The sequence below is a fragment of the Aspergillus udagawae genome (assembly GCF_001078395.1).
Source record: "Aspergillus udagawae IFM 46973 DNA, scaffold_6, whole genome shotgun sequence".
Taxonomy (NCBI): domain Eukaryota; kingdom Fungi; phylum Ascomycota; class Eurotiomycetes; order Eurotiales; family Aspergillaceae; genus Aspergillus; species Aspergillus udagawae.
The window spans coordinates 1635771-1661486 of NW_025091269.1; the positions used below are offsets into that span (position 1 = coordinate 1635771).

Sequence of the window (25716 nt, forward strand, 5' to 3'; positions counted from 1 at the left end):
TAAGGGGTTCTCGCGATTTCTCCAGCAGACCGTTGTCCCATGATGGCCTAGATCCGCTCATAGAATTTCTTATATAGGAGTGCAGCGGTGTATCACTACCGAGTTCTAGCTTTTTCTCGGACGAGGAGATTAACCAAAGGCAATACTAGTACGCGCAGGTGGGAGGACAATTGAGCCACTGCTGTTATGATGTCTGCTCAAAGCTGCCGCTGCTAACTTTGACCATTACTTTTGTTGTCTGAGACTTTCGACCCTGGTACTTGGAATCAAATGTTAACTATTGGAAGTGAGGATACACTGGCCAATGCTGCAGGCAGAGATTCTATGACCTTTGGCTTGATAGGGATTGCAGACTGTTGTTCCCTCTACCAATTGAGGCTGAATAGTGTTGACCATGTGATTTGAATAGCAGCTTGAAGGGCCCATTAGCAGAGATCAATAAGATCTGCTACAGCCATAGCTGTTTCATGACCATGCGATTATTGACACTGATATTCTCATACGAGCTGAGCTTCAACATTGGTAGTGGATAGATACGGAGTTACAGGATGCCAGCCTAAAAAGAAGCTTGCCGCTTTTACCACCGGCTAATTCCCTATTTGTCGAATAAGACTCTGAGCTGATGACTGATGAGATCAGTGCTCTTTTGCCGATCCGCTGGTACCCGAACTGCTACACAGCCTTGTGCCTCTCATATTGCTACTGCTGTGTGTGTGTAGATCTTATCCTGAGGGTTGCTATTGTTGGCAGTGTTGTCACGTGATACACGTGACTATTCTTGTTGAGCCTTGAGCACAAGCTATTGCCTCGATTGTTGTAAGATCTAGCTTGGTTGCACCGCGTATTGGCCTCACAAGTACAGAAGTACTGGTTCTCACTAGAGAACTGGCCTTCTTCCCAGTTTTATTGTCGTTGTTGAGGATATCTGCCAGGTAAGTTGATTGATTTTACTTTTGATGCCTCAAGGCTCCGACGCCGGAGACGTGCTATGATCTACTCGCAGCCGCCAAAGTTACCTTACCGTCCTGTATTCATCCTTGTCAATTTGCCACCATATTTCTCAGGCCATCAGCCGCCATTCCCTGCCAAGTTGGGTGCCTTAGACTCCTTTGGGTTGATTTTCAGGCGCTCAGGCTATTATCATCATACATACTCTTTGAATCACTAGAATCCACAGCTCTCCACCCGCACGCATCCCTTCCGTCCTTCTCTGAATCTCACTGGTGTTTCCAATCCTGCAAAATTCCACTTCAAGTCTTTTGGTTCTCCAAGCGTCAGGCCATCGTGCTCTGTCTGGTGGTTCCACTATCGACCTGTTTCGACGTGACGCTGGCATTGGCCCATTCTATCTCTGGTTCTCTGCCCTTCCTGCCTTCCCTGCCCTTAGCTTCCCACATTGTCTTTCCGCTAGTCCTTTAGCTGCAATCGTTGGTCGTATCACTTGCTGCTTGGTCCTGCAACACGGCAAATCTCCTCGCTCCAATCTCGCAGACCGGAGACTGAGAGGGGCCTTTGCTTGCTTGCTTTTGGCCTTTCCTAATACTGGTGGTATCAATCTCATCATTATTGACTTGCTAATTCTCTATCGCTTCATCCAGCACTGCCTGCCTATTCTTCTTCTTCCCTTTGTTCCCATGGCTCTCTTGTCATTGAGATAGATATACCCTTTGTTCAGGAACCAAAGCTCAACACCAGCTGCTTTCACTTTTTCCCGACCACCCCTTTGCCGACGGATTTTCCCCTTCTCTCTGAGCGACGTATCGAAAAGATTATCGGAAGGACGAAATTCTACGATCGCAACGTTGACGATCCTCCTGCACCCCAGTATAGATTGATACTCAGCTCGCCAACCTTCAACACTCCGTTCCCCGACCGCTGGGAATCCCTTTCTCGCCGTCGATCAGCGGTCGCAGTTTCCGACGACGGCGCTCTTATCTTCATCGACACCACGTCCTAGTTTTCACCTCTTGATTGAGATGATGGCGGCAGCGCTTGATCAACCTCCTTTCTCTTCCCTTACCGGTAGTCGTCCGAACGATGCCGCTTCCATAACACCTCCGCACAGCGCGAACGGCAAGAAAGAGGCCCCAGACGGTGTTCCCGCCGAGCTCTCGGACCTCGAGTTGGATCCTGGTGCCTCTGCCGTCAAAACTGAGGACTCGGTTGAAGGAGAAGAAGACGTGATTGAGCCTGACCATTACTATGGCGGCGGCAAGATCCCTGTCTTCAAGCCGGTAAGTCTTGCGATCTCATGGAATACCCTCCTTGCAAATCACGGGCTGACGGGACAACCGGCAGACGATGGAACAGTTTCGTGATTTTCAGTCGTTCATCAGTAGAGTTGACAATTACGGCATGCGGTCGGGTATAATCAAGGTTATTCCTCCCAAGGAATGGTAGGAATCCTGGACCCTTCCGTTGTGGTTCTAGAGTTGGTTTTGATCGTTTCTCAATCCAGGCTTGATGCTCAACCGCCCTTGGACGAAGCCGTCAAGAAAATTCGTGTGAAGAATCCGATCATGCAGGAATTCCATGGCTCTCACGGCACTTATACTCAGGCGAATATCGAACGACAACGGACATACAATCTTCCTCAGTGGAAAGCCTTGTGCGAGGAGAGCAGCCATCAGCCCCCTGCGCGGCGAGGCGAGAGACGTCGAAATCAGGAACGAGCCACACGTACCCCTGCAGCTCCCAAACCTCAGACCACCGGGTCAAGTTCCCAAAAGCGTGGACCTGGTCGGCCACCAAAGAGGGCCAACCAGGTGAAAGTGAAGGAAGAGCCGCCTGCGGACGATGTCCTTGAGAAGACGAAACCGGAAGGCCCTCCAACACCCGTGTCACCCGAGTCTAACCCTGTCGAGGCGAAGTCGGAGGAATTGAGCGATGGCGAGTCGTTACCCGGACCTAAGCCCAAGGGCAGACAGCCCAAGTCCGTAACTGCGCGAAGAAAGCACAACAAGGGCGACAATATCGATCTCGTCGATGAAGAAGCATTCAAAAACTTCGACTACCGCATCCACGACCAGGAAGAATACACGCAAGAACGTTGTGAAGAGCTGGAGACTGCCTATTGGAAATCGCTCATGTTCAACAACCCGTTATACGGAGCAGATATGCCAGGTTCTCTGTTCGACGACAACACTACATCGTGGAACGTCGCCAAGTTACCCAATTTGCTGGATGTGATTGGACAAAAGGTTCCTGGCGTCAACACTGCCTACCTTTATCTGGGAATGTGGAAGGCTACTTTCGCATGGCATTTGGAAGACGTGGATCTCTACAGCATCAACTACATTCACTTTGGTGCTCCGAAACAATGGTACAGTATCTCGCAAGAGGACGCTCCTCGCTTTGAACAGGTTATGAAGAGTAAGTGGGCACCGCTCAAGCCTCATTTTACGCTGTGGCGATACTGACACGTTCTCAAGGCATCTGGCCCAGCGATGCAAAATCCTGCGACCAGTTTCTTCGCCACAAGACCTACCTTGTCTCGCCGAGTCTCTTGAAGTCTCAGTACGGTATCACTGTGAACAAATTGGTTCATTATGAGGGCGAATTTGTCATCACCTATCCGTACGGCTACCACTCTGGCTTCAATCTGGGTTACAACTGTGCCGAGTCTGTCAATTTCGCGACAGAGAAATGGCTCGGCTACGGTCGCGTGGCCAAGAAATGCAACTGTGAAGCGGACAGTGTCTGGATTGATGTCGACGAAATCGAGCGGAAGCTGCGCGGAGAGGCGACACCCGAATACTATGATGACTTCGACAGCGACATGGACGTGATGGAAGGTGCTTCGGATCTCTTGACACCGCCCCGCAGTGTACCTGAAAAGACGTCAACCCGCGGTCGGAAACGCAAGCACCCTGGTGAAACGACCAAAACGAAGCGTATGAGAGTCAACGTCGAGATCCCTCGAAAGGCGCCCTGCATGCTATGTCCGAACGACTTGGATTATGAAGACCTTCTTCCGACCGAAGACGGGAAGTCCCAAGCCCACCGACGATGTGCCCTGTACACCGAAGAGACCAGTATCCTTCGCGATGAATCCGGAAAGGAAGTGGTATGTGATATTGATTACATTCCCAAGGCCCGAATGGGCCTCAAATGTCTCTTCTGTCGCGAGGTCCGCGGTGCCTGCTTCCAATGCAACTTCGGAAAGTGTACACGATCCTACCATGCCACATGTGCTCTACTGGCCGGCGTCCAAGTCGAACACGGCTCCATCGCTGTGATCGCAGATGACGGCAATCAGTACTCGGTTCCAAGTGTCGACCTCAAGTGCAAATACCATCGCCAAAAGAGGCCGACTTGGATGACCAACGATGCAGCCGACTATGACCGTAAGGTTAATGCAACTGCCCAACGGCTGGTAGCAGGAGATCTCGTGCAATTCCAGGCAGACAAGGAGATCAACGGTGCAGTGGTACTGCAAAATCGGCCCCAGGAACGAACTCTGTTGGTGAAGATTCTTCCACGAGGGTAAGTTTGCTCCAACGGTCTCTATTTTTGTGCTTGTTTTGAAATTTCCCCATCGGGAGTATTTACAGACTTGTGGCTGACAATATCTTTCTCTCTTCATCGATTATTCAGAGACGTAATTGAACTGCCATACAGATGGCTACTCATTGTACGCAAGAGTAATTTCGCACCTCTGGCGCCAGGCACAAAGCCATTGCCAGCACACTTAGCTCGCAAACCCGATGCTCGGAAGGAGTTGGAATCGGCGGTGCCGGTGGCAGGAAATCCGTTTGGCGACGGACGATCGCCGTATCAGTGGGCTGAGTTCGAGACGGTGGACGTAACTAAACACGTCTCTGCCCCACCGCCATTGCATGTCGACCTAAACAAGGGCGAGCAGATATGGTATTACATGGGGCAATCATCGACCGAATGTAGGGCTCAATATACACACAACCCTAGCGTGTCCGTCCACAACCCGCGCTCGAATTTCCTGGACAGCGTCAAGTCTCTTGGCGGTGTGGTGACCCGGCTCCCCTCTTACCCCCACCATTTCCCTCAGTATGCGTCTGCGTCTGCGTCTGCCGTTGTTGCCCCTCCTCCTCGCCAGCACCACCACCTACTTTCTCCTGCTGCTGCCGCTACCGCTGCCGCCGCCAGTGCTGCCGCTGCTGCCAACCGCCCTTCCCTGCTGCAGCGACCTCCTCTTGCCCCTCCTCCTCTTCCTGCTGCTGCCCCTCGTTCCTCCTCCTCGACTGTTGCTTCTGCTGCTGCTGCTTCTGCGATGCCGTCGGCCTATCGAACCTTACCAACTCAGTCCGCTCGCCATGCTCCGTACCCGCAAGTCCTCAAAGCACATAACAACCACCACCACCCACAACAGCAACATCCCTTTTACCATTCTTCGCAACCCCTCCAATCTCAGCAGCAGCAGCAGCAGAACAACAACAACACCAACACCGCCACCACCAATGGTCTCCCCGCCAATACCTTCGCCAATGTTCGTGAGCTCATTGCTCGCCGCCGCCTTGCGCAAATCACCGACCATGCCAATGTCTTTGCCGGGTATACCATCGTCAGTCCTGAGCTGGTAGTTGAGACGCTGCTGGGTCCCATGGGCTCGGTTCCACCACCAAATGGCCTGGAAAAGCTCGAGCTTGCCATGGCCCAGCAGCGTGTACAGCCTAGGGCCCCTGATGGGACCTTGCTACCATTGCAACCGCTGAACATGCGATCGGAGGAAGTCACCAGACTTTTGCAGATGCTCCGGTTCTCGCTTGTCAGTCACCGCGAGCGGTTGGATGTGTTGCAGAAGAGAGAGTCGGAGAATATCAAGCAGGAGGCTACCGCCAAAGGCAGCGCCTCGGCCAAACTGGCCGGCAAGTATGCTTACCTTGACCAACAGCGTGCTCAGGTTCCGACCGTCTACCAGTCTCCCTACGATATGCCATCCGGGTTCACCGAGTACGCCAAGAAGACTTACGAACTTATCCCGTGTGCGCCAGAGCTGCCCAAGCCTTCCCTGGCAAACGACTACTTTGCCAGTCTGTCCACCGAAGATCAAGAGAAGATCCTCAAGACTTGTGGCAGCTTCGTGCAGCGGGCGATCGAGCGTTCGGCCCCCCACAGCCGCCAAAATTCGGCTTCGAACCTTCGACTTACATCGGCGCTGGCTCAACAAACGGAGAATCCGACTATTGATATCACTACGGTTGAGGATCTGCCCTTGTCTGGTCTCGACCTACCCCTCCACGCAGACTCTCCGTGCTCCAGTTTCAGTCGGTCGCATCTGAGGTTCCAGTCGCCCAATGATTTCACCAGCCACGGGCCCGAAGCTCACCACGATCATCATGACCTTTTCGGTGACCAACAGGCGAACACTCGGTTCTGGCAGCACGGTCCGTGGGCAGCCGGAGATGGTAACACCCCCAATGAGGAGAATCGACCGTTCTTCGGACCTCACGAGCGGCTCAAGCACGATTATGCCTCGTCTGACATATCACTGGGCCGGGGGCCCGGCTCTCTACACTCGGTCGACATGGCTGGGTTTGGCTTAGATGGCACCGATGACATCTGCGCGGAGCTCAGCCCGTGATGAAAGGTGCTCGCATGATAGATATGCTCTCTGTACATGTGTGCCGCTTATGAGCTACATCATCTCATGTAACGATTTATCTCGATTGATGACTGCATGATTGGGCGTTTTTCAAGCTTTTCTCTTTTCGTTATGCGGATTTTTACGTCGACATTTCCGATCTTTTCGATTCATCCGTCCTCGTCCTGGTCCATTCACTGCGCAGTTGACGCTAGCTGGCTGGTTGCAACTCACCTTGAGGCCTTGGACTTAAAAGGCCTTGCTTGAGGTTCAAAAGTGAAGGCGTCCTTCTTTATGGACCAAAGGAAGGGCGAGGCGGCATTGAGTGAGCAGATGCCAAGCAAATGGAAGTCAGATGGGAAGGCAAGCTGGAACTGGGATCATCTCTATCTTCCCTCTTTTCCAATATGAGACTCTGGCACACCTATCGCGTGGCTTCTGGCATTTGTTCCATATTGCCTGCCCTGCGCCACTGACTTTCCTACTTGGGTCTTGCCCCTCATTTTACATGACTGTTTCTGTGATGATGCTATATCGTTTTGCGTCTCTTCGCTCTCTCATCTCTTGCTCTCCCTGTCGTCCTCATTCCCCGTGCCGTGTCTTTCAAGCATGATCCGACCTACTGGACCTACTTTCGCATGTGATCATGTGGACTTCACAGCACGCGAGCCGAAGCGAAATTTTGAAAAAGCACAAAGGAGATAAAGTGATGAATTATCTCTATCTCGAGTCCCCTTTTTTGATACCCCCTAATTCCCCGCTTGTGTCATGCCCCTTGTTCCTTATCGGTAGTTCCGCCTCCAAAACTCCCTATCTTCTCCTTTACTGGCGCTCATCCTTGCTGGAACCCGACCATTCTACCAAGTCAGCAAAGACTTTGATTCTCCTCCGCAGGAGAGAAGGTCGGGTGATCTCAGCGCTCAGCGGATGTGGCAGCCGTCACCCATATGTGTGACAGTCGACATGATGTATTTTGAATGATAGCTGTGAATGAACAAGCTAGTATAGCACTTTGCTTTTGTACTCTTGACAAACTTTAGCAGTAAGGGCCCGAGTCCCGTTGAAGGTGCAGTTCAGCAATGACTATCGCGTCCACTCTACATGCGAGAAGCACGCCATGGTACGACGATCGCCAACTTACCGCTTATAGTTAACTTTGGTAATAGCTTAATGCTTCTGGCCTAGGCTTTTCTTTTCCTAGCTGAACTGGACTGATATATGAAACTCAAAAGTGCTCTGTAAATCATACTTGTGTCCAACACGAGTGCAACTATGTGAGGCCTTTATCTTACATGCTCAATTCTTCTCCAGTACCCTCACTATATGGCTAGGCCGCCCTGTTTCTCTACCCAAAGCCAGTACAGGTATGTATGTACCTGATGGCGCTGAATGTGTTCAACACCTCAAAATTTCTAGCGGAATATCCTGTGCTATTACAGGCGCAAGCCGACCTGCTTACGAACATGTTGTCGACAAGCAAGGTTAGATTTTTAGTCCAAGAGACGTCTCTTACCACTACCCCGCATTCAAAAGAAGCGCAGCATGGGTCCATGGCACATTGATCGCGCCCCGTCTAAGCGTCTCATGGACTCGTGGCAGAAAGTAGCACGCTCCACCGCGGAAGATAATCCGGGGTATTTGGTCGAGACTGGGGATGCATGGAGATCCGAGCGATCCAATCGTCCAAGACTGGGGACCGCTCAGATCAGACCCTTGGCTACCTCGATGAATACAGAATGTCACAGGATAACTGGGGAAAGGTCCAGGTCCCACAACCATCGGTGGCATCCATGATTTTCCTGACAGTGGCACAGTCTCTTTGGACTTTGGATTTGAGCTGTGGGATGGATCCCCTCCGCAAAGTAGGGAAAAGTACAACCTAGGAAGTTAGAGCTTCTGGGGCGGTACCGAATAGTAGTTCCTAGGGCGGAAAGGAAATTCTGTTAGTCATGAATTTGTTGTGTTTAATATCGTATGCACTACGGAGTACTATTCTTACGCTAGGCACCTCGCTAGTAGTCGAATGGTTCAAAGGTTCAGGCATTGTATGAGCATGATCATCATGTAGCTAGAACATGGTTGACTTGTCATGTTCTCTGTAGAATGGAGATAGTAGAATCATATCGACATCATAGATAAAACCTAATAATATCATTCAAGACTGCTCACAGTAGTACCTAGTTTATCAGCGCGGTCCCGCAAGAAAGCGCGCTTTCGGACCGCCCCTTGGTCTCATGAGAGGTTGGCCCGTCAATTGGCCCCCGACACCGGCCGCAATTGGGCTATCTGTTGGCTTCTTATCGGCTTCTCCAGCATTTCCAGACTTCCACTGGGTGAGGGTCAGCCTCTCAGCTCCCCCTCGGCTCAGTGCCTATCTAGGTAGTATCCACTGTCTCCATCGCTGATATGCGGGGGTTGAGTCCATTCCTTTCCCGCCAAGTCTTCACGAGACACCGTCCACTGTCTTCGGAGCTAGTACGTAGTGGAATTTGGACACTCCCTTACCATGTCCTGTGGTTATCTATGGACGGCGGGAGCTTATTCCTCGTCTATATCTCGTGTTTTATCTAGCTGGCCTTCTGTAGTGGAGATGTTATCGTCTTGTCTTGCCTTCAAATATCCACTCATCCCCCCTTCCATTCCTCCTTGACCGGATCGTCTCAATAGCGGGACACTCTGTGTTCACATCACCACCCTAATAATACTGGAATAAATCACTGAATTGATTTGATACCTACAATTTGACCTTCTGACTTGACATACATCCTATTGACCGCAAAGCTCCCCCGCACCATCTTTCAAACAGTCACCTCGGCCATGCATGAGGCCACCGTTGATGCCAGCGCCGACGCGGCGCTGGCCAGGATGGGCTACAAGAGTGAATTGCCTCGTAACCTGAGCATGATGAGTATTCTCGGACTGTACGCGATTCTGCATGACTTTATCCCCTTCTGTGGCATGGGTGCACCTGCTGATCCCTCGCGTGCCCCAACAGTTCCTTTGCCATCATGGCCGCTCCCTTCGGTCTCAGCACCACCATGTACATCACCCTAGCAGATGGTCAATCCGTCACCATCATCTGGGGCTGGGTCCTCGTCACCTTGATCTCCATCGCGATCGCCGCCTCGCTGGCTGAAATTTGTGCCGTCTACCCCACCGCCGGCGGCGTGTACTACTGGAGCGCCATGCTGTCGACCAAGGAATGGGCCCCGATGATGTCCTTCATTGACGGATGGTTGACGCTCGTGGGGAACTGGACCGTCACGCTCAGTATCACCTTCTCGACTGGCCAGCTGATCCTGAGCGCGATCTCGCTGTGGAATGAGGACTTTGTTGCCAATGCCTGGCAGACCATCCTGATGTTCTGGGCGGTGATACTTGTCTGTGCGCTCGTCAACATCTTCTTCTCCAAGTACTTGGACTTGATCAACAAAGTGTGTATCTTTTGGACGGCGGCTAGTGTGATCATCATTTTGATCGTCCTTTTAACGATGGCCCATAATCGGAGGGACGCGGCGTTTGTTTTTGCGCATTACGATGCGTCGGCTAGTGGGTGGTGAGTTGTCTCTCAATTTCCTTCAGTGCTGGAATACTGACTCTGGCAAGGCCTTCTGGATGGGCTTTCTTCGTCGGTCTGCTGCAGGCAGCTTACACCTTGACGGGGTACGGTATGGTCGCTGCCATGTGTGAAGAAGTGCAGAACCCTCATCGCGAGGTCCCCAAGGCCATCGTCCTGTCGGTCGTCGCCGCTGGTATCACCGGTCTCATCTACCTGATCCCCATTCTCTTCGTTCTGCCAACCGTGAAGGACCTCCTCAGCGTGGCCAGCGGCCAACCCATCGGCCTCATATTCAAGACAGCGACTGGCTCCGCGGGGGGTGGCTTCGGGCTGCTGTTCCTCATTCTCGGCATCGCGATGTTCGCCGGTATTGGCTCCCTGACGGCTGCAAGTCGGTGCACCTACGCATTCGCCCGCGACGGGGCCATCCCCGGCTTCCGCCTCTGGCGCAAAGTCAATACGCGCCTCGATGTGCCCGTTTATGCGATCTTGCTCTCTGCAGCGGTCGACTGCCTCCTGGGCTTGATCTACTTTGGCTCGACCGCCGCCTTCAACTCGTTCACCGGGGTCGCTACGATCTGCCTCTCGACTTCGTACGGCCTCCCCATCCTCATTTCCATGATCCGTGGACGTCGAGACCTCAAGGACTCTACCTTCTCTCTCGGTGCGTTCGGGTATGCCATCAACGCGGTCACAGTGTGCTGGATCGTCCTGGCCGTGGTCCTCTTCTGCATGCCCGTCTCCTTACCGGTGACTGCCACCTCGATGAACTACGCCAGCGTCGTGTTTGCTGGGTTTGCGGCAATCAGTATTATTTGGTACTTTGTCTATGCTCGCAAGCATTTCACCGGACCACCTGCGTCGGCCGAAGAAATAAGGGCGCAGCCTGTGATGACCGGGAAGGCGGTTGTAGATGCTGAGAATGCATATTCAGATGGATCGATGTCCATGAAGAAGGTGGAGCAATAATCTTGTACTAGTTTTCTATTTTCATGACCTCTTTTCTTTGCCTGGTGCAGATGAGGGTATCCGTCGAGTCTCACCCATATGTGTCTATATGTATCACCACAATAAAGAGGCTAGTCACATAAAGTGAATTGATGAGATGTAATTGACCATAATTTTTTTTCATCTGTCTATAAATCAATAACCTGATTTGCCAGAAACGCCAGCTTGTGAAGGGTTCTGTTGACGATAACGCGGAGCTGTTGGTTGTCATTTGTCAATCACAGGTCCCAGCTGCCAGGGACTCCGAGAGCCGCGGTACAACTTCTTTGGGCAAAACATCTAGCAATCACGATAGCCAACGCATCTACCCCGTCTTATCATCCGTCAATTGCACAAAAAAAAGGAGAATACAACGTCTGATACAAGAACCTCAATCTTAAATTCTGACCATAATACCCCTTTCGCCTCCCACTCCATCCAGTATCCAATTGCTGTTTGTCGGCGCTGAAATCCGGGGAAGCTTGGGGATCTCGTGCGGTCCGCTTCGAGCATCCTCAGTAATCAATCAACATTCGCCTCTCCTTTTCTGAACTCGACAACCAACCGGTCCCAGCGCCGTCCGAAGCGGAGGACCGTCTTCAAAGCTGGAGCAACCACCGTTGATACTCGCGCGATACCTCCAGGAGAAGCCACCGCCGGTATTCGTCGCTCGCAAGTTCCCTGTCAGCTCTCATGAAGGACAGGCTCGGTTCGAGGCTTCGGATCTCACCATGTCGGACTCTGTGGGTATGTAACCGACCACAAGGGTTCTCGCGTTCATCGGGGTGCTGATGTGTTGGTTTCGTTTCTAGATCGAGTCTTCGTCCATGCCCTCAATACCGTCAAACGCATCCCGCGGACGGGCACCTCGAGACCGCCTGCGGCGGAGAGATTAAAGCTTTATGGGTTGTACAAGCAGAGCATGGGTAGGCGCTTCTTCGAGACGGGGATTAGGGTTTGCGTGTGCTGGATAGATATGCTGATTGATGATTGATACCTTAGAGGGCGATGTGGAGGGCGTCATGGACCGACCCATCGGGAACACCGCGGACGTCTACGCGGAGTGTGAGAAATGGTATACTGGCCCCTCTGCTTTTTTGATGTTACCATATCCGGTCGGGGTGGCTGATCAAGCGTAGGGACGCATGGTACGCCCAGCGCGGGCTCTCCCGCACCGAGGCCAAACGGCGCTACATCTCTACCCTCATCGACACAATGCACCGCTACGCGTCGCAGACCCCCGAGGCGCGTGAGCTCGTCGCGGAGCTCGAGTTTGTCTGGGACCAGATCAAGTCGAATGCCTCGTCCTCCTCCTCGTCGAGCCCCATGCAGAATGTGGGCGTGCCGCCGATACCCCAGCCGAACTATGCGAGTATCGGGGGCCGGTTGGCCCGTCCGGTCTATGAGGATATCATTGCTACGGCGCGGGATAATCACAGTCGTGAGCGGAATCGTGGAGATCCCAGGTTACGTGTCCTCAGTCCGGTGAGTCAGCCTGATGGGCTGTATGAGCGGCGCGGGAACAGGGACGTTGTGGATGAGGAGGTACAAGAACCAGAAGACGAAGATGAAGAGGACGAGGAGGACGAAGAGTACGAGGAGGCTCAGGATACCATTTATGAGGACGATGACGACAACGACAACAACAACAACAACAACAACAACAACAGCAACAGCAACAACCAAAGCCAGCAGAACAGCCACAGATTCGATGATGATCCCGACGATGCGCAGTCCCGAGGGCGAACGCGAGCGTTAGAACCAGCAACAGCAGCAGGGGAGAAGAAACATCGCGTTGTAAGCTCCGGCGAGCGCGACCGCCGATGGCGACGGAGGGTCGAGCAGGCCTTGACCAAGATGACCGCCGAGATCGCCGCGGTCCGCGAGCAGATGGAGGCGCGGACCCTGGCAAGCCGTCGCCGGTCTGCGCTGTGGACCTGGCTGAAGTGGATTGTGTGGGTGACCTTGCGGCAGGTCATCTTCGATCTGGCAATCTTGGGCATGGTCCTCATCTGGATGAGGATCAAGGGCGACCGACGTCTTGAGGAGAAGCTCAAGGTCGGGTGGTCCGAGGTGAAGACTCGACTGGCCAAACTCAAGTCCCTGCGACGGTTTCCCGGCCTAGATATCTTCTGATTATTTTGGACGGTCGCGTAACTTTCTCTTTCTCTAGTACATATTGTGTTTGCAATTTCTTAGGTTTCCACCATCATGGGCTTTCATCCAGTCAGGCGTATCTCTCCTTCGTTTTGGTCCTTTTCCTTCTTGTATCATTGATGGCTGGATATTCTACACATACAGGGACTTCCTTCAGCAGGTGTCGATGGCTTGAAGTACGCATGCATCTGAGGGGTATACTGTATTCTAATGCATACTAGACGCATCCTTTATGAGGCATCAACCTGGAGTACTCCAGACAAGCCCTAGTCCTGGACATTGATTATTGCTCCGTAAAAACGACGTGATAGAAACAATTGTCATTCCTGATGCTAATATATACACAGACAAGTCTTTCGATCAGAAACACCGAGATTCCACGACAGAAAGCGAACGAGGAGTGGGAATTAGGAAAAGAGACAGACACCCTAATATTGAGGACCGGGGAACTGGGCATACAGCTGCTTGGGTCGCAGATGTACGGGGGTCTGGCCCTCGGGGGCTCCAGGGATGGTCTTCTTAAGGCCCTGTTCATTGTCAGCACAGCCCGAATACTGTCTGTCGAAGTTGAGTTGTAGAAGGTGGATCGAGCCAAGAACGCGGACGTACCAGCTTCTCAAAAACGCAGCTGTTGAGCTCCATCTCGGGCTTCCGGCACTCCCATAGATTTTGGTTGTTGTTCTCGAGACATTCCCAGTGAGCGTTAAACTGCTTCAAGCAGTGGGTGTTGATGTCCTTGATCCTGTGCCACAATATGCCTCGATTAGCCTCGGACCGACTATTGCACAACCAGCGTAGAATCTGAACGCAAGCACGGTCAAGAAACGACAGGAGAAAACGTACACGCTCGCCGCACAGCGGGTGACCTTCCGACCCTCCTTCAGACAGTCCATCTCTCCCCGTCCATTCGCCTCGGCCTTGCACTTCATGAAATCGTCATTGAAGGCCTTGCAGCGGTCCCCGATAAAGTAGGATGCGCTCAGTAGCGGCGCAGACGTCGCTCCAATCTCCTCCACCTTGGGGATGTCGCTGGGCATCGGGGTGGTGTCCACGAGGACATGTTGGTTGAACCTGGGTGCTGGTTAGTTCTCGCCGGGGCTTGCGGGGAAGGGCGTAGAGGGTTCAATTGGAGGCAGGATCGAGCGAGGAACATACTGGGGCTCTCTCCGGGACATCTTGACGGGCTGCCTGGCTGGGGGATTTGCTCAATTACAGAGAGACGGGCGGGATGTCGTGAATGGAGTGAGCGGTTCAGAACGGACGGAGCTGCGAGTTTGGAAGGGTCGGTTTTTGCGTGTCTCTGATTGGCTGTGGTGTAGATTATGTAAGGTGATGCCGGTGTCTGCGCATTTCAGATGCTGCAGTATGGCCCAGGTGCCTAGGTAACCGGCTCGTCAATGTGTTCATGATAAAGGTCAATAGCATCAGCCATCTAGTAGTGTCAATATCATGTAATTGAATCAATAATCCCAAGTCTCAATTGCTCACATTGAACAAAGTGTTGTCTATTCGCATTGTGCCTGGTCAGTATAAATCACGTGATGTAGCCGCGAAAAACAAAGCAGCTCCCAGTGAAGTTGACAAGCTCCAGCTGCTGTTGTCTTTATACACACCGATTTCTTTTACCGGGCCACTTCTCTTCCCTTACAATGAGGTGCTGAAAGCTATCCTTGATTGAATCCTATATTGAACGCAAAGCAGGCCCGGCGACCCCTCGCTTGTCAGAACCTTAATTCACTCACTTCAGTGTAAGCGTTGCTGGAGCTTCGAATCGCATAAATTCCGCCGCCCTTCGCTCTCAATCGCGTTAGTGTTTGCACCAGAGCGCAGCGCTTTCGCTTAATCCCTTCGACATGTCTCTCTTCGGAGGGCAAACTCAGTCAGGTGGTGGACTATTTGGATCCGCTGCCGCAAATAAACCCAGTGGCTTTGGCGGGTTCGGTTCGAGTACGACAGGAACACAGCAGAGCGCCGGTGGTGGCTTATTTGGATCGCCACAAACCCAACAGAGCTCTACAGGAGGGGGCCTGTTTGGATCCAATGCGACATCGCAGCCGCAGCAGCAACAGACTGGCGGTTTTTTTGGGTCCTCAACGACAACCCAGACGCAGCCCCAGACTGGTGGAGGCTTGTTCGGATCTACAACACAGCAGAAACCCCAGACAGGTGGTCTTTTTGGCGGTGCTTTAGGCCAGACACAACAACAACAGCAGCAGCAGACGACGACCGGCGGTGGAGGATTGTTTGGGTCAACACTTGGGCAGCAGAAGCCGCAGGGGAGCAGCCTGTTTGGAGGATTGGGTCAGCAGCAGCAGCAACAACAACAACAACAACAGACTCCACAACAAGGAGGCGGGCTATTTGGAGGCCTTGGGGCTACTACACAGCAACAGCAACAACCTCAGCAGCAGAGTCTGTTCGGTGGATCCGTCCTTGCAAGTCAACAGCAGCCGCAATTGGGGCAGACTACAACACAGCAGCCAGGCTCTAGCCTGTGGTCACCAGGCCGCGCTGTTACAGGAGGTTCGTTTCGATGGTCAGATTGTCCAGACTTAAGCGCCAGGCTAACTTTGACCACAGTACATCGAACTGTACCCATGCAAATAGAGATCGTCAAGAACAAATGGGACACGGGCAGTCGCGCGTCGCCATTCAGAACGTATTTGTACAATCACGTCGGGGATCAGGCTCCCTTCTATCAGCCTACTGCGGAGGACGACGAAACGAAATGGGAAGAGGCTCTACGCGAAAGACCCGGCTCCGGATATGTGCCGGTGTTGGTGAGAGGGTTCTGGGAGCTCGGCAAGCGAGCGCAGCGGCAAAAGGATTTCCTCACAATGGCCCAGACCCGCCTACATGAGATTAACAACTGTCTCACGGACCTGCTGTCTCGTCATGACCTGAAGATATCTGTCAAGATCGCCGACTGTCGCCGGAAACATTTAGTTCTAAGCAAGCGCTGTCTCGCTTTAGCGGCAAAGACTCAAGTCCTCAGGAACCGAGGCTACGCAATGGATGAGGCAGAAGAAGAACTTAAGAAGAAGCTCGCACAGCTGGAGCGGTCTGTCTTTGATCCCTCGCTCAACGGGCGGGCTGAGGAAATCTGGGCCCGCATGTTGGCGATCCGGGAACACTCGAAACGCTTGCAGGCGGAGATGGAGAAGGCGGGCGCTTCAACGGCTGCTCAGGGCGAAGAGGAAATGGACGAGAATACCATGAAGACTGCAAAGAAGGTTTGTCTACTCCTTCGAATCGCACTGCGTTCAAGCGTCCCTGTGGCCAGCTTACTAATTTTTCCCAGATCTTGGATGATTATCACGCACAAATCACACATCTGCAAAAGGAATTCGAATCCGTCAAAAAGGATTTTGAAGAGGCGCAGAAGCTTCAGGGACCGGTGGATCATTGAGATAGATAGGTCAACGTAATCAAGCGAGCAATGTAATATTTGGCACCTGGTGTTTCATCCTCTGGTTCTGGTACTAAGCAGCCGATTTTATATGGAGCTGATATCCTGCACCAATCTCAGTCTGGCCCTCATCTACATGATCCTATCTAATGCGGTTGAAGACGCTACATCAGGAGTTTTCACTTTTTTGGTCGGTCTGATTTCCTTTATACCCGGTAAACCCCCAAAAAATACCCATGTACAATAGTAATACATTATGCGTGGAATTCAAGCGAGACTAAATGCTCTGCCATAATCATCGCCCTGAACAGTTGAACAAGCTATCCAACGACATGAAGGAACCGATCTTTAGAGGAACTTCTTGACGAAATCGACGGCGAAGGGAGCTGATACATTGACCGGTTAGCTGCTATGGCACCTTCGATAGGAGACACATTCACAAGCACTCACAGAGGTAGAGAAGGATACCGCCGGTGATAGCAGCGCGGACGGTCTGGCTGGCCTGAGCCTCAGCAGCCTGCGCAGAGTTGCTGTTAGCATTTATAGATGCGGCAATAATGTATAGGATGAGGTCGTTTCAGCGAGCAATGCGCATTACAGCGCACGAATGAGGTTCGAGGGGATAAGAGGGGGATTTACTCTAAGCTCCTCCTTGGAAACCTGTTCTTGACCTGGAGACAGAAAGTTAGCTAACTGCACAAAGCAGGGCAGAACTCGAGTTGACAGATGATTCGAGGCTTTAGAAATGTAGCGAGTGACTTACCGGGAGCAAACATTTTGATCTGAGTCTTATTTGTATGAAAGGAATTGTATTGACAGAGAGAGTGGTATACTTGTATCCGGAGTCAGAAGAATCGATATGCCAACTGCAGTCTCGAAATGCGGACGCACGGACCACGTAGCGGAGGCGGAATTTCTGCTATTGCTGTTTCTGCTGCGACATCTCCCAACGCCAGTAATACCAGCCTCCAGATAACTGTTTCTTCTCTCATATACATATTCTGCTGCATCCGCTCATTGAGCGTTGTTCTTTGAATCTACACCTCGAGACTTGTTTCTGTTACTACTCCGTTACTTCGCCCTCACAACCGAAGGAATCGTGGTTGAGGCGGAGCCGCATCAGGCGCTCCGATACCTACCCTGGGATCGTCACATCAACACAACTCAAGTCTACGATCATCAACGATAACATACAACATGTCTGACAGCCCAGAAATGAAGCCCTCCTCACCGGCTGATGTTGTCGCCGACCACGAGCTCCGGACAGATCTGCCCGAGGAACCAGTAAAGGCCCCGACTCCTGGCGGCGACGAGGACGACCACGTGGACCACAACGAGGAAGCACATGAAGAGGGAGCAGCATCAGCGACACCAGCGGCAGAGTCGGTAGCCGAAACCCATGAAGATGATGCGGCCGACAAAGAGGACACGGGGGTCGATTCCGACGAGGAGTCTATTCTTTCTGAAGTGGATGAGGCGCAGTTTGAGGATTTTGATCCTGAAAATGTCGACATTGAAGATCGCCCACAGCTCGCGATCGACGAGGATAACCTCAAGTTGATCGGTCGTCACAAGCGCAAGCGGACGGAGGAAGATGGTCAACAAGCGAAGCGGAAGAGGGAAGGGCGCAGAGAGAAGAGGAACCGTCGGAGGGATACGGAAGAAGGTGCTGACGAGGGCGAAGATAAGTCCCGTCGCAGAGACCGAAAGAAGAGAGACGCCACTCCTGAAGATGAGGAGTTGCTGGACCCTGCTACGCGTATGTCGCCTTTGGTATCTTGACGGGTGAAACAAAGACTAACACTATGGACGAACAGGTCGTCGCCGAGCTCTCGACCGTGCTATGGATGAAGCTTTGAAGAAACCCACGAAGAGACGCTTCCGGAAGGCAGACGGCATTGTATGTTTATACTTTTCGAACTTAGGAGTTTAGGATTGGGTAGCTAACCGAGTACGCAGGATCTGGAGCAAATGGCCGATGCTGAAATCGAGGACATGCGCAAGCGAATGACACATGCTGCCCAGATGGACGCCAACAATCGACGCGAAGGCCGTCCCGCCATGCACAAGCTGAAGATGTTGCCGGAAGTCGTCTCGCTCCTTAACCGTAACCAATACGTCAACAGTCTGGTCGATCCTGAAATCAACCTCCTTGAAGCCGTCAAATTCTTCCTTGAACCTCTCGATGATGGATCTTTGCCGGCCTACAACATCCAACGCGACTTGATGACTGCTTTGGGCAAACTCCCCATCAACAAGGAGACATTGATCGCTAGTGGAATTGGCAAGGTGATCGTGTTTTATACCAGGAGCAAGCGTCCCGAGCCTGGCATCAAACGTATGGCTGAGCGGCTGCTCGCCGAATGGACTCGTCCCATCTTACAGCGGAGCGACGACTACTCCAAGCGGGTCTACCAGGAGGCTGAATATGATCCCAGGTATGCCATCCTCTGTTCTTGTTCGAAAAAATTGCGATCCGCATGCTCACAAGCGCTACAGGAAACTCACCGCACGTACCACATCTGCTCAGGCAAGCGTTGCAGAAGCCCGTTCCCGAGAACTGCTTCCTCCCCGGTTGGCGAACCGTGCCCGTGCCGAGATTACCCATACCAGTTACACTATTGTTCCCCGCCCGACTGTTGTGCAGGAGAGCAAGTTTGCACGTCCATTAGGAGCCAGCGGAGAGGATCGATTCCGGAGAATGCGGGCCCGACAGATCGCTGCGTCGAAGGGATCGCGACGCTAAACTCGGAAGCAGATCCGTTTGCATTTCAGCTTCTTTATTTTTCTCTTGTATCTGCTCCGGTCATTTCTTATTGTAATCCCAGTACGAGCGTGAGACGGGTCGGAACAACCGAATTATCTTCCTCTGACACATTTTCTATTTTTCTGGTCACTGGTCTTTTATTTTCGCGAACGGCGCCTCCGGAATGATTAGTTATTGTTTACTTATTCTACTTTTTGTGTACTAGACAAGTCCTTGGACGGTGTCGGGTTCATAGGAATCACAATCATGCCATTAGGAGTTGGAGCAAAACAGAGCTTTTCATTGGTCATGGAACCCGATTAGCAGATTCAATTCTCGTGTGTCTCGTGCGAGAAGACAAAAACTACTGTAAGTGTTAGTAAGTGTTAATAATCAGCGACCGCCTAGAAGCCTGAAGGCATTCCCGAGCAATCGCCGAACCGCCAGAGAAGCAGATCCCGCCCGCCCATCGACACTGATCGTACGTCACCCGGCCTATGCTGCTCGGTCTTTGTAGTCGTTCTGACCTCATTTCGCCTCATCCGAATTTTTCCCTATCTTGAGTGGTGGCTCTTCTATATTCTTTCCTCTCAATCCATCCTCGCTCAATCCTGCAATTGATACATATAATCAACCATTGACTTCGCTATCTGCTTCAGTCCAAACAAACCTACCGCCCACAACTAAAATTCTAATACCGTCACCATGAAGATTCTCAGCAAGGAAGAAGAAGACGCTCACTACAGGTACGTACACCCAATATATCTTCCAGGCGATCGCCTACCACCCTAAATCAACCAATTACTGACCAATCCCATCAGAGAGGTCCTAAAGGGCGGCACACTCGGCGGCGTGGTCGGTCTCGTCGGCGGTGTCGCAGGCGTGATGGCCGCCTCGCGACGGTACGCCACCATCCGCAACCTCACCCTCCCCATGAAATCCTTCCTGGTGACCTCCTCCGGAACCTTCTTCGGCATCATCGCCGCCGACCACGCCTCGCGCTCCTTCGAAGCCTCCCGCAACGTCGAACGGCAATGGTACGAGACCCGTGAGGAGCGTCTCCGCCAGGAGGAGCTGGCGGGGATGAGCTTCGTCGACCGCGTGACGGCCTTTGCGCGGCGCGAGAAGTACAAGATCGTCGGCGTCACGTGGGTCGCCAGCATGATCGGCTCGTTTGCCATGGTCAGCCGTAACCCGTACCTTACCGGATCGCAGAAGATCGTGCAGGCTCGTGTGTATGCGCAGGGCTTGACGCTCGCTGTGCTGGTTGCGTCGGCGGCGTTCGAGATCTCGGATCAGCGGAAGGGTAGGGGGTTGCTTGATGCTGCGAAGAAGGGGAAGAAGGCCGCCGGGGAGAAGGAGGCTGCTCCGACTCCTACCCCTGCTGCCCATGATCCGCAGAGCGGCGACCTGTGGAAGGATATGGTTGCTGCTGAGGAGGAGCGGTTGAAGCAGAAGCATCAGCCGCTGTATGAGAAACCTCATGAGCATCAAAACGACGTGAGTGCGCAGTCTGCGCCAGCACCGACGGAAGAGAAGAAGGAAGAGGAGGAGGAGGAGGAGAAGAAGAAGAAGAAGTGAATTGTGTCTTGCGGATTTTTTTTTTTTCTCTTTTTTGGGGGGGTGAAGCTCCTTGAAGCGTGGGGCCCTTGTCTTTTAACTCCTTAGACTGCTTGTCCTGCTTTGTTATCTCTTTTGCATCTTGTGTCGGGATATGGCGTCCAGGTCTTTTTTATTTTTATTTTTTTTTTTTTTTTTTTTTGGTTTCAAAACTTTCCATGTTTGATACATGGTCGTGTATAATGGTGATGTACAGGATATGTTCAATCAATCTCATCTCTATCAGTCTTTTCCTTTTTCATTTTCTTTTCATTTTCATTTTCATCGATGTTCCGGCTACGAATGATGTTCAACTCAAAATGATCGAGTGTTCGACATAGAAAGCTCATCACATTTCATTATTTCGCATGTCCTGCACTTAGGCGTACATACCAGGTTGGTAGTACAATAGAAAAAGCCCTAACTCCACACTAGCATTCCTCCCTTCAATCAAACTCCGTAAGGCAAGTAGCGTCTACGGCTCTGGGTCAATCTTCTCATTTCGAGCACCGGGGTTGGTACCCAGGTACGCCGAAGCCTCGAGATTGTTGAGTCGGTCCTCCTCCTTGTCCAGCGAATAGTGGGTCAAGTAGAAGAGGTTACCAGCAACGAACGCCAGAACGGCCACGAATCCATAGTTCCAGATCAGGAGCGGGTCGGTGGACAACGCAGTAAGTCCTTGCTGGATAGCAGACGAGATCGCGTTCATGAAGAGGAAGATCGATTGGACTGTAACAACAGTTTAGTGATAGAGCTGGCCATCGACACGGGCAACGACATACCTAAACTCTTCATATTCCTGGGAGCCTTTGTGAATGCATACTCATAACCCGTGATGGAGGTGAAGATCTCCGAGAAAGCGATCAGGACATACGGCAGGGTCTGAACCCACACGTTGATTGGTGCCGGGCTGTCACAGCTACTGGGTTGGTCGCCACACGGGCTCATCTTGTAGATGTAGTATTGCGTGACAGCAGCCGCTATCATGGACATGGAGGCAAGGATGTAGCCGACATAGATCTTCTTGAGGGGGGTGAAGTTGAATCCCATCCTGCGGAGACCGGGGTAGATGAACTGATCCATAATGGGAATGAAGATGATCAATGCGAGAGGGTCCAGGTTATTGATCAAGTCATTAGGAACACCGTGCAGCTCCATCGTGGCTGCCTGCGAGGTCAGATTGTTGGTCATCTGCCCATAGGCCAACCCTATAATGTAGGTAAGTCCTGTGTTCTCGATGTTGATGATTTGAAGAGACATACAGTAGACAGGGTACCAGAGGAAGACAGCACACGCTTTCACAGCTCTGCGTACTTCATCGACCCACTGGTCATCAAACGTCATCCACTCGGGCTTATTTTGAACCCTGCTAGGCTTCACTCTCTCCCAGAAGTCAGGAGACTGGCAATTCCGTACGCTACGAATGAACTGTCAGTACGAAGAGAGATCAACACGAAGCGAGGGCCACTGACAATCTCACGGGATTCCACGACCAGCGGCCTTTTAGAGCAAAAGCCCAGAGCTTGAATGCTTTCGCGGAAACCGAGCCGGTAGCGGGTGTGACCTCGTACTTGTTGCGGCATGCAAAGATCACAAGAGGACAGAGCGCAAACAAGACGGTTGGAAGAAAGAATGCAAGCCAGAATCCCACGTATTTCTCGGCATACACCATGGCGATTGAGCCAACCAAGGCGCCGACGTTGATCATGAAGTAGAAGTACAGGAAAATTCGAGTGACAGTTTGGGCAGGGTCCACAATGACACGCTCGCCTGTCTTGGGCATCACCTTGATGAAGGACCTTGTTTCCTTGTGCTGTTCAGCAATCAGAGGGGCAATGTTTGACCTGTTATGTGTGTGTTAGCGCATTCTCTCACATCTACAACAAGGCGACGGGTATCTGTACTTGAAACCTCCCACACCAACTCCAAAGATGACCAGACCGACAGCGAAACATCCCAGAGCGCCATGTGGATGCGCGATAACAGATGGCAAGGCAGCTATAATCAGGATGATGTGTCCAACCATGGCAAAGGCGATTGAAACCTGAATCGTCTTCAGTCGTCCCCAGAACTCGTCGGCAATGTAAGCACCCAGAATAGGCATCAAGTAACACCAGAACGTATTGACTAGGGTAAAGTGTCAGACATAGACTGATAGTACATGTTTAGAGGCAAGATACTCACAAGTTGTCAGACCAGTAGACGCTCTTTGACCCATGCCTAGGGCACCGGACTGTCCATGGTGACCGGCTCCAGTGCTCGAGCCATCGGGGAGAGGCTGCTGGATGAAGTTGACGACTGGGATAAGGTGAGCTCTTCTCCATTAAGTAGAGTCTGAGAAGGGCTCAATACGTACAGACTGCAGTGGTTCCATAGTAGGAGAAACGCTCGCAGAGTTCGACAAAGGCGATCGTGTACGCAGTCCAGTGAATCTTGCCAGCAACGCGACGGAGAGTGTGTTCTTCTTCTTCAGTGGGAATTTCGCGACCTTGATCATCAAGTCTAGGAGCTGTAGCAGCCACCGTAGTCTCGTGTTCTTTTACTGGGACGAGGTCCAGAGACTGCTTGGGGACGTGAGCCTGAGCTACGACCACCAAGTCTGCCGCGTCGACAGGATCACTCATGACTGCAGGTGGCTGATACAAGGCTCAAAAACCGTAGTAGAGATGGAACGGAAAGGAAAGGGGGAAGGGTTCGCACGTGGAAGAGAAAAGAAAGCAAACACTCGCGGGGGAGAGTGAAGCATAAATAGGAGCAAGCTGGGAAGAGCAGAGACAAGCGTGGAGTGAGGGGAGGAGAAGAAGGTTATCCACAACAATATCGCACCAGTCCAGATGTCTATCGCTGGTCAAGTACTCTATCGTCTTTCACCGTCTGGATGTCGCTCGTTAGCTAGCCACTTCGACCGCTTGGACTCAACACTAATGGGCCTGTTCTTCGCCTCTTGACTGAGCTAATCGCACATTATTCCATTTGATTGCCCGCCCGATAGGGAAGTCGGGCGGGCATTCCCAGACCGTCCTCGACTCTCTAGGTGGACTCGGAGATATTGTGCAGGGTGGGACTGCAACTGGCTATCACAAGGTTGGTGAGACTAGGTACGAATTGTTATCCCCCACCCCCCCTGGTTGCTCATGTGGTTGGGTTTCTAGCGCCCATCTAGATAAATGAAGTCTAAGTCTAATCCTTGAAACTCATGGCAGTAGTACACATGTTTTTGTAAGCTATTGGCCCTCGTGGTCTTCCGTCCGCCGCTTCCAGCACGAAGGAGGATGACTATTGGGTACGCATCGCGAACCTGGACGGCCCTGGACAACCCTACAAAACTCAATTGGATTTCGAGGACAGGAAAAATGATTATTGACTGATATAAGGGGCCATTGTACCTGTTAGTCCGTCCAAATGATTTCCTCTGCAACCAATCACTGCATTGACGCAGACCGCGATAGGTGGAGTGACAGACATGGCAAACGCCATTACCCTTGGCATCCGGCAAGAGTACCAAGCTTAGCCTTGGACTCCGGTCACGCAGATGATAGACTTCCTCATTCAAACCGGTACGTCTTCGTCGCAGGCACAGGAGGAAGCACGCAAAGGCAGGGTGGCTAATTCTTTCCCCGCACAAGCCCTTGGTTTTCGCCGATCTGTTCTCGACAGTCGACACACAGGGACATTATTCATTCTCGCCGCTATCTCAGTTCAGCGATTTGCTCCGTACCGCATGTCTTTCGATATAGACTGGAAAGAGCTGAGTGATTGCATGACGATCCAAGCGGATGCGGAACAGCGAAGCTCTCGTGAGACCTTTCCATCTACACATCAAAAAGGAAATGGAATACTGTGCCACCTCCAGGGGTCTTAGGCCAGCAAACACGTCGTAACATGCTGTTTTGGTGAGGTTACATTGTAGTCGAAACCTTCGAGATAATGCCCTGTTCAGGTCTTTCTGACTGGTCCGCTTATAAACGGGGCCACCTGTACCACCAAGAACAAAGCGAAAGGGTTGAATGGTACGTTCAAGGTTAATAGTTATGGGTTGCAAGTGGCAACCAATACAAACCGAATCCAAAGTTGGCAGCTGGCAAAGTGCGATGGCTTGACGCTATATCACACCACAGTTGGCACTGATAACGCCAAGGAAAGCGGCCAATAATAAGGTTTGCCGGCTTCAGGAGGCCCAGGCGATGTCGCAAAGCGAAGCCTTTCCAAGCCATCTAGCCGTCTTAGCAGTGGAGCTTGCGCTTATCCAAAAGAGATTCACAGTCCTCGCAGCCTCGGACAAGCCCGACCCACGAGACTATGCGTTAAAGCTTGTGGGAACGTGGCGTCTTATCCCCCCACTCCCAGAATGAGGTCCACAATATTCCTATCTTTCCAAAGACCGGTTGCGATAACAGGTGTTCGAGAATAGCCGATTGGGAAGATTCCAACTCTGGAGCCACGTGCAATCGCACGGGCGTCATGTGCGACTGTTATCTACGGATGTAACAGATGATACCACAACCAGGAATATTGAACAACCGAGTACAATGATATAAAGAGACAGCTGTGTTGCTGCAGGAGACAATCTGTTCATGATAAGCGACGATATATTACCGAATCGGCTACAGACGGGCACTGTCTCTCTCGTGTGATAACCTAACTGTCATCATTGAGTCAAAGACAGGTGCAAGCTTTTGAATGGATTTGCGAGTGATGCT

General features: G+C 52.0%; 8 protein-coding genes across 8 annotated transcripts; 6 read left to right on the top strand and 2 right to left on the bottom strand.

The window, feature by feature from the left end:
* Nucleotides 1-1979: 1979 nt before the first annotated feature.
* Aud_008330 (putative jumonji family transcription factor) lies at nucleotides 1980-6559 on the top strand (the record flags this gene model as incomplete). The annotated part of the gene is made up of 5 exons (XM_043293207.1): nucleotides 1980-2234; nucleotides 2299-2396; nucleotides 2459-3372; nucleotides 3432-4485; nucleotides 4597-6559. 5 exons carry the CDS (start codon nucleotides 1980-1982, stop codon nucleotides 6557-6559), a joined length of 4284 nt encoding a protein of 1427 aa, XP_043149142.1.
* Nucleotides 6560-9376: 2817 nt separating this feature from the next.
* Nucleotides 9377-11087, top strand: Aud_008331 (putative GABA permease; the record flags this gene model as incomplete). Its single annotated transcript, XM_043293208.1, has 3 exons — nucleotides 9377-9480; nucleotides 9555-10115; nucleotides 10166-11087. 3 exons carry the CDS (start codon nucleotides 9377-9379, stop codon nucleotides 11085-11087), a joined length of 1587 nt encoding a protein of 528 aa, XP_043149143.1.
* A 749-nt stretch (nucleotides 11088-11836) lies between these two features.
* On the top strand, nucleotides 11837-13241 carry Aud_008332 (acyl-CoA-binding domain-containing protein; the record flags this gene model as incomplete). Its single annotated transcript, XM_043293209.1, has 4 exons — nucleotides 11837-11852; nucleotides 11918-12031; nucleotides 12108-12180; nucleotides 12245-13241. The coding sequence occupies 4 exons, from the start codon at nucleotides 11837-11839 to the stop codon at nucleotides 13239-13241; spliced, it is 1200 nt and encodes a 399-aa protein (XP_043149144.1).
* A 449-nt stretch (nucleotides 13242-13690) lies between these two features.
* Nucleotides 13691-14437, bottom strand: Aud_008333 (coiled-coil-helix-coiled-coil-helix domain-containing protein; the record flags this gene model as incomplete). The annotated part of the gene is made up of 4 exons (XM_043293210.1): nucleotides 13691-13789; nucleotides 13872-14004; nucleotides 14106-14333; nucleotides 14418-14437. 4 exons carry the CDS (start codon nucleotides 14435-14437, stop codon nucleotides 13691-13693), a joined length of 480 nt encoding a protein of 159 aa, XP_043149145.1.
* Nucleotides 14438-15115: 678 nt separating this feature from the next.
* Nucleotides 15116-16690, top strand: Aud_008334 (putative nucleoporin; the record flags this gene model as incomplete). Its single annotated transcript, XM_043293211.1, has 1 exon — nucleotides 15116-16690. One exon carries the CDS (start codon nucleotides 15116-15118, stop codon nucleotides 16688-16690), a length of 1575 nt encoding a protein of 524 aa, XP_043149146.1.
* Nucleotides 16691-17868: 1178 nt separating this feature from the next.
* On the top strand, nucleotides 17869-19417 carry Aud_008335 (transcription factor SPN1; the record flags this gene model as incomplete). Its single annotated transcript, XM_043293212.1, has 4 exons — nucleotides 17869-18430; nucleotides 18489-18571; nucleotides 18631-19109; nucleotides 19171-19417. 4 exons carry the CDS (start codon nucleotides 17869-17871, stop codon nucleotides 19415-19417), a joined length of 1371 nt encoding a protein of 456 aa, XP_043149147.1.
* A 705-nt stretch (nucleotides 19418-20122) lies between these two features.
* On the top strand, nucleotides 20123-20998 carry Aud_008336 (HIG1 domain-containing protein; the record flags this gene model as incomplete). The annotated part of the gene is made up of 2 exons (XM_043293213.1): nucleotides 20123-20163; nucleotides 20239-20998. The coding sequence occupies 2 exons, from the start codon at nucleotides 20123-20125 to the stop codon at nucleotides 20996-20998; spliced, it is 801 nt and encodes a 266-aa protein (XP_043149148.1).
* Nucleotides 20999-21491: 493 nt separating this feature from the next.
* Nucleotides 21492-23640, bottom strand: Aud_008337 (putative MFS peptide transporter; the record flags this gene model as incomplete). Its single annotated transcript, XM_043293214.1, has 7 exons — nucleotides 21492-21745; nucleotides 21799-22224; nucleotides 22279-22433; nucleotides 22489-22860; nucleotides 22921-23143; nucleotides 23201-23314; nucleotides 23373-23640. The coding sequence occupies 7 exons, from the start codon at nucleotides 23638-23640 to the stop codon at nucleotides 21492-21494; spliced, it is 1812 nt and encodes a 603-aa protein (XP_043149149.1).
* Nucleotides 23641-25716: the final 2076 nt, after the last annotated feature.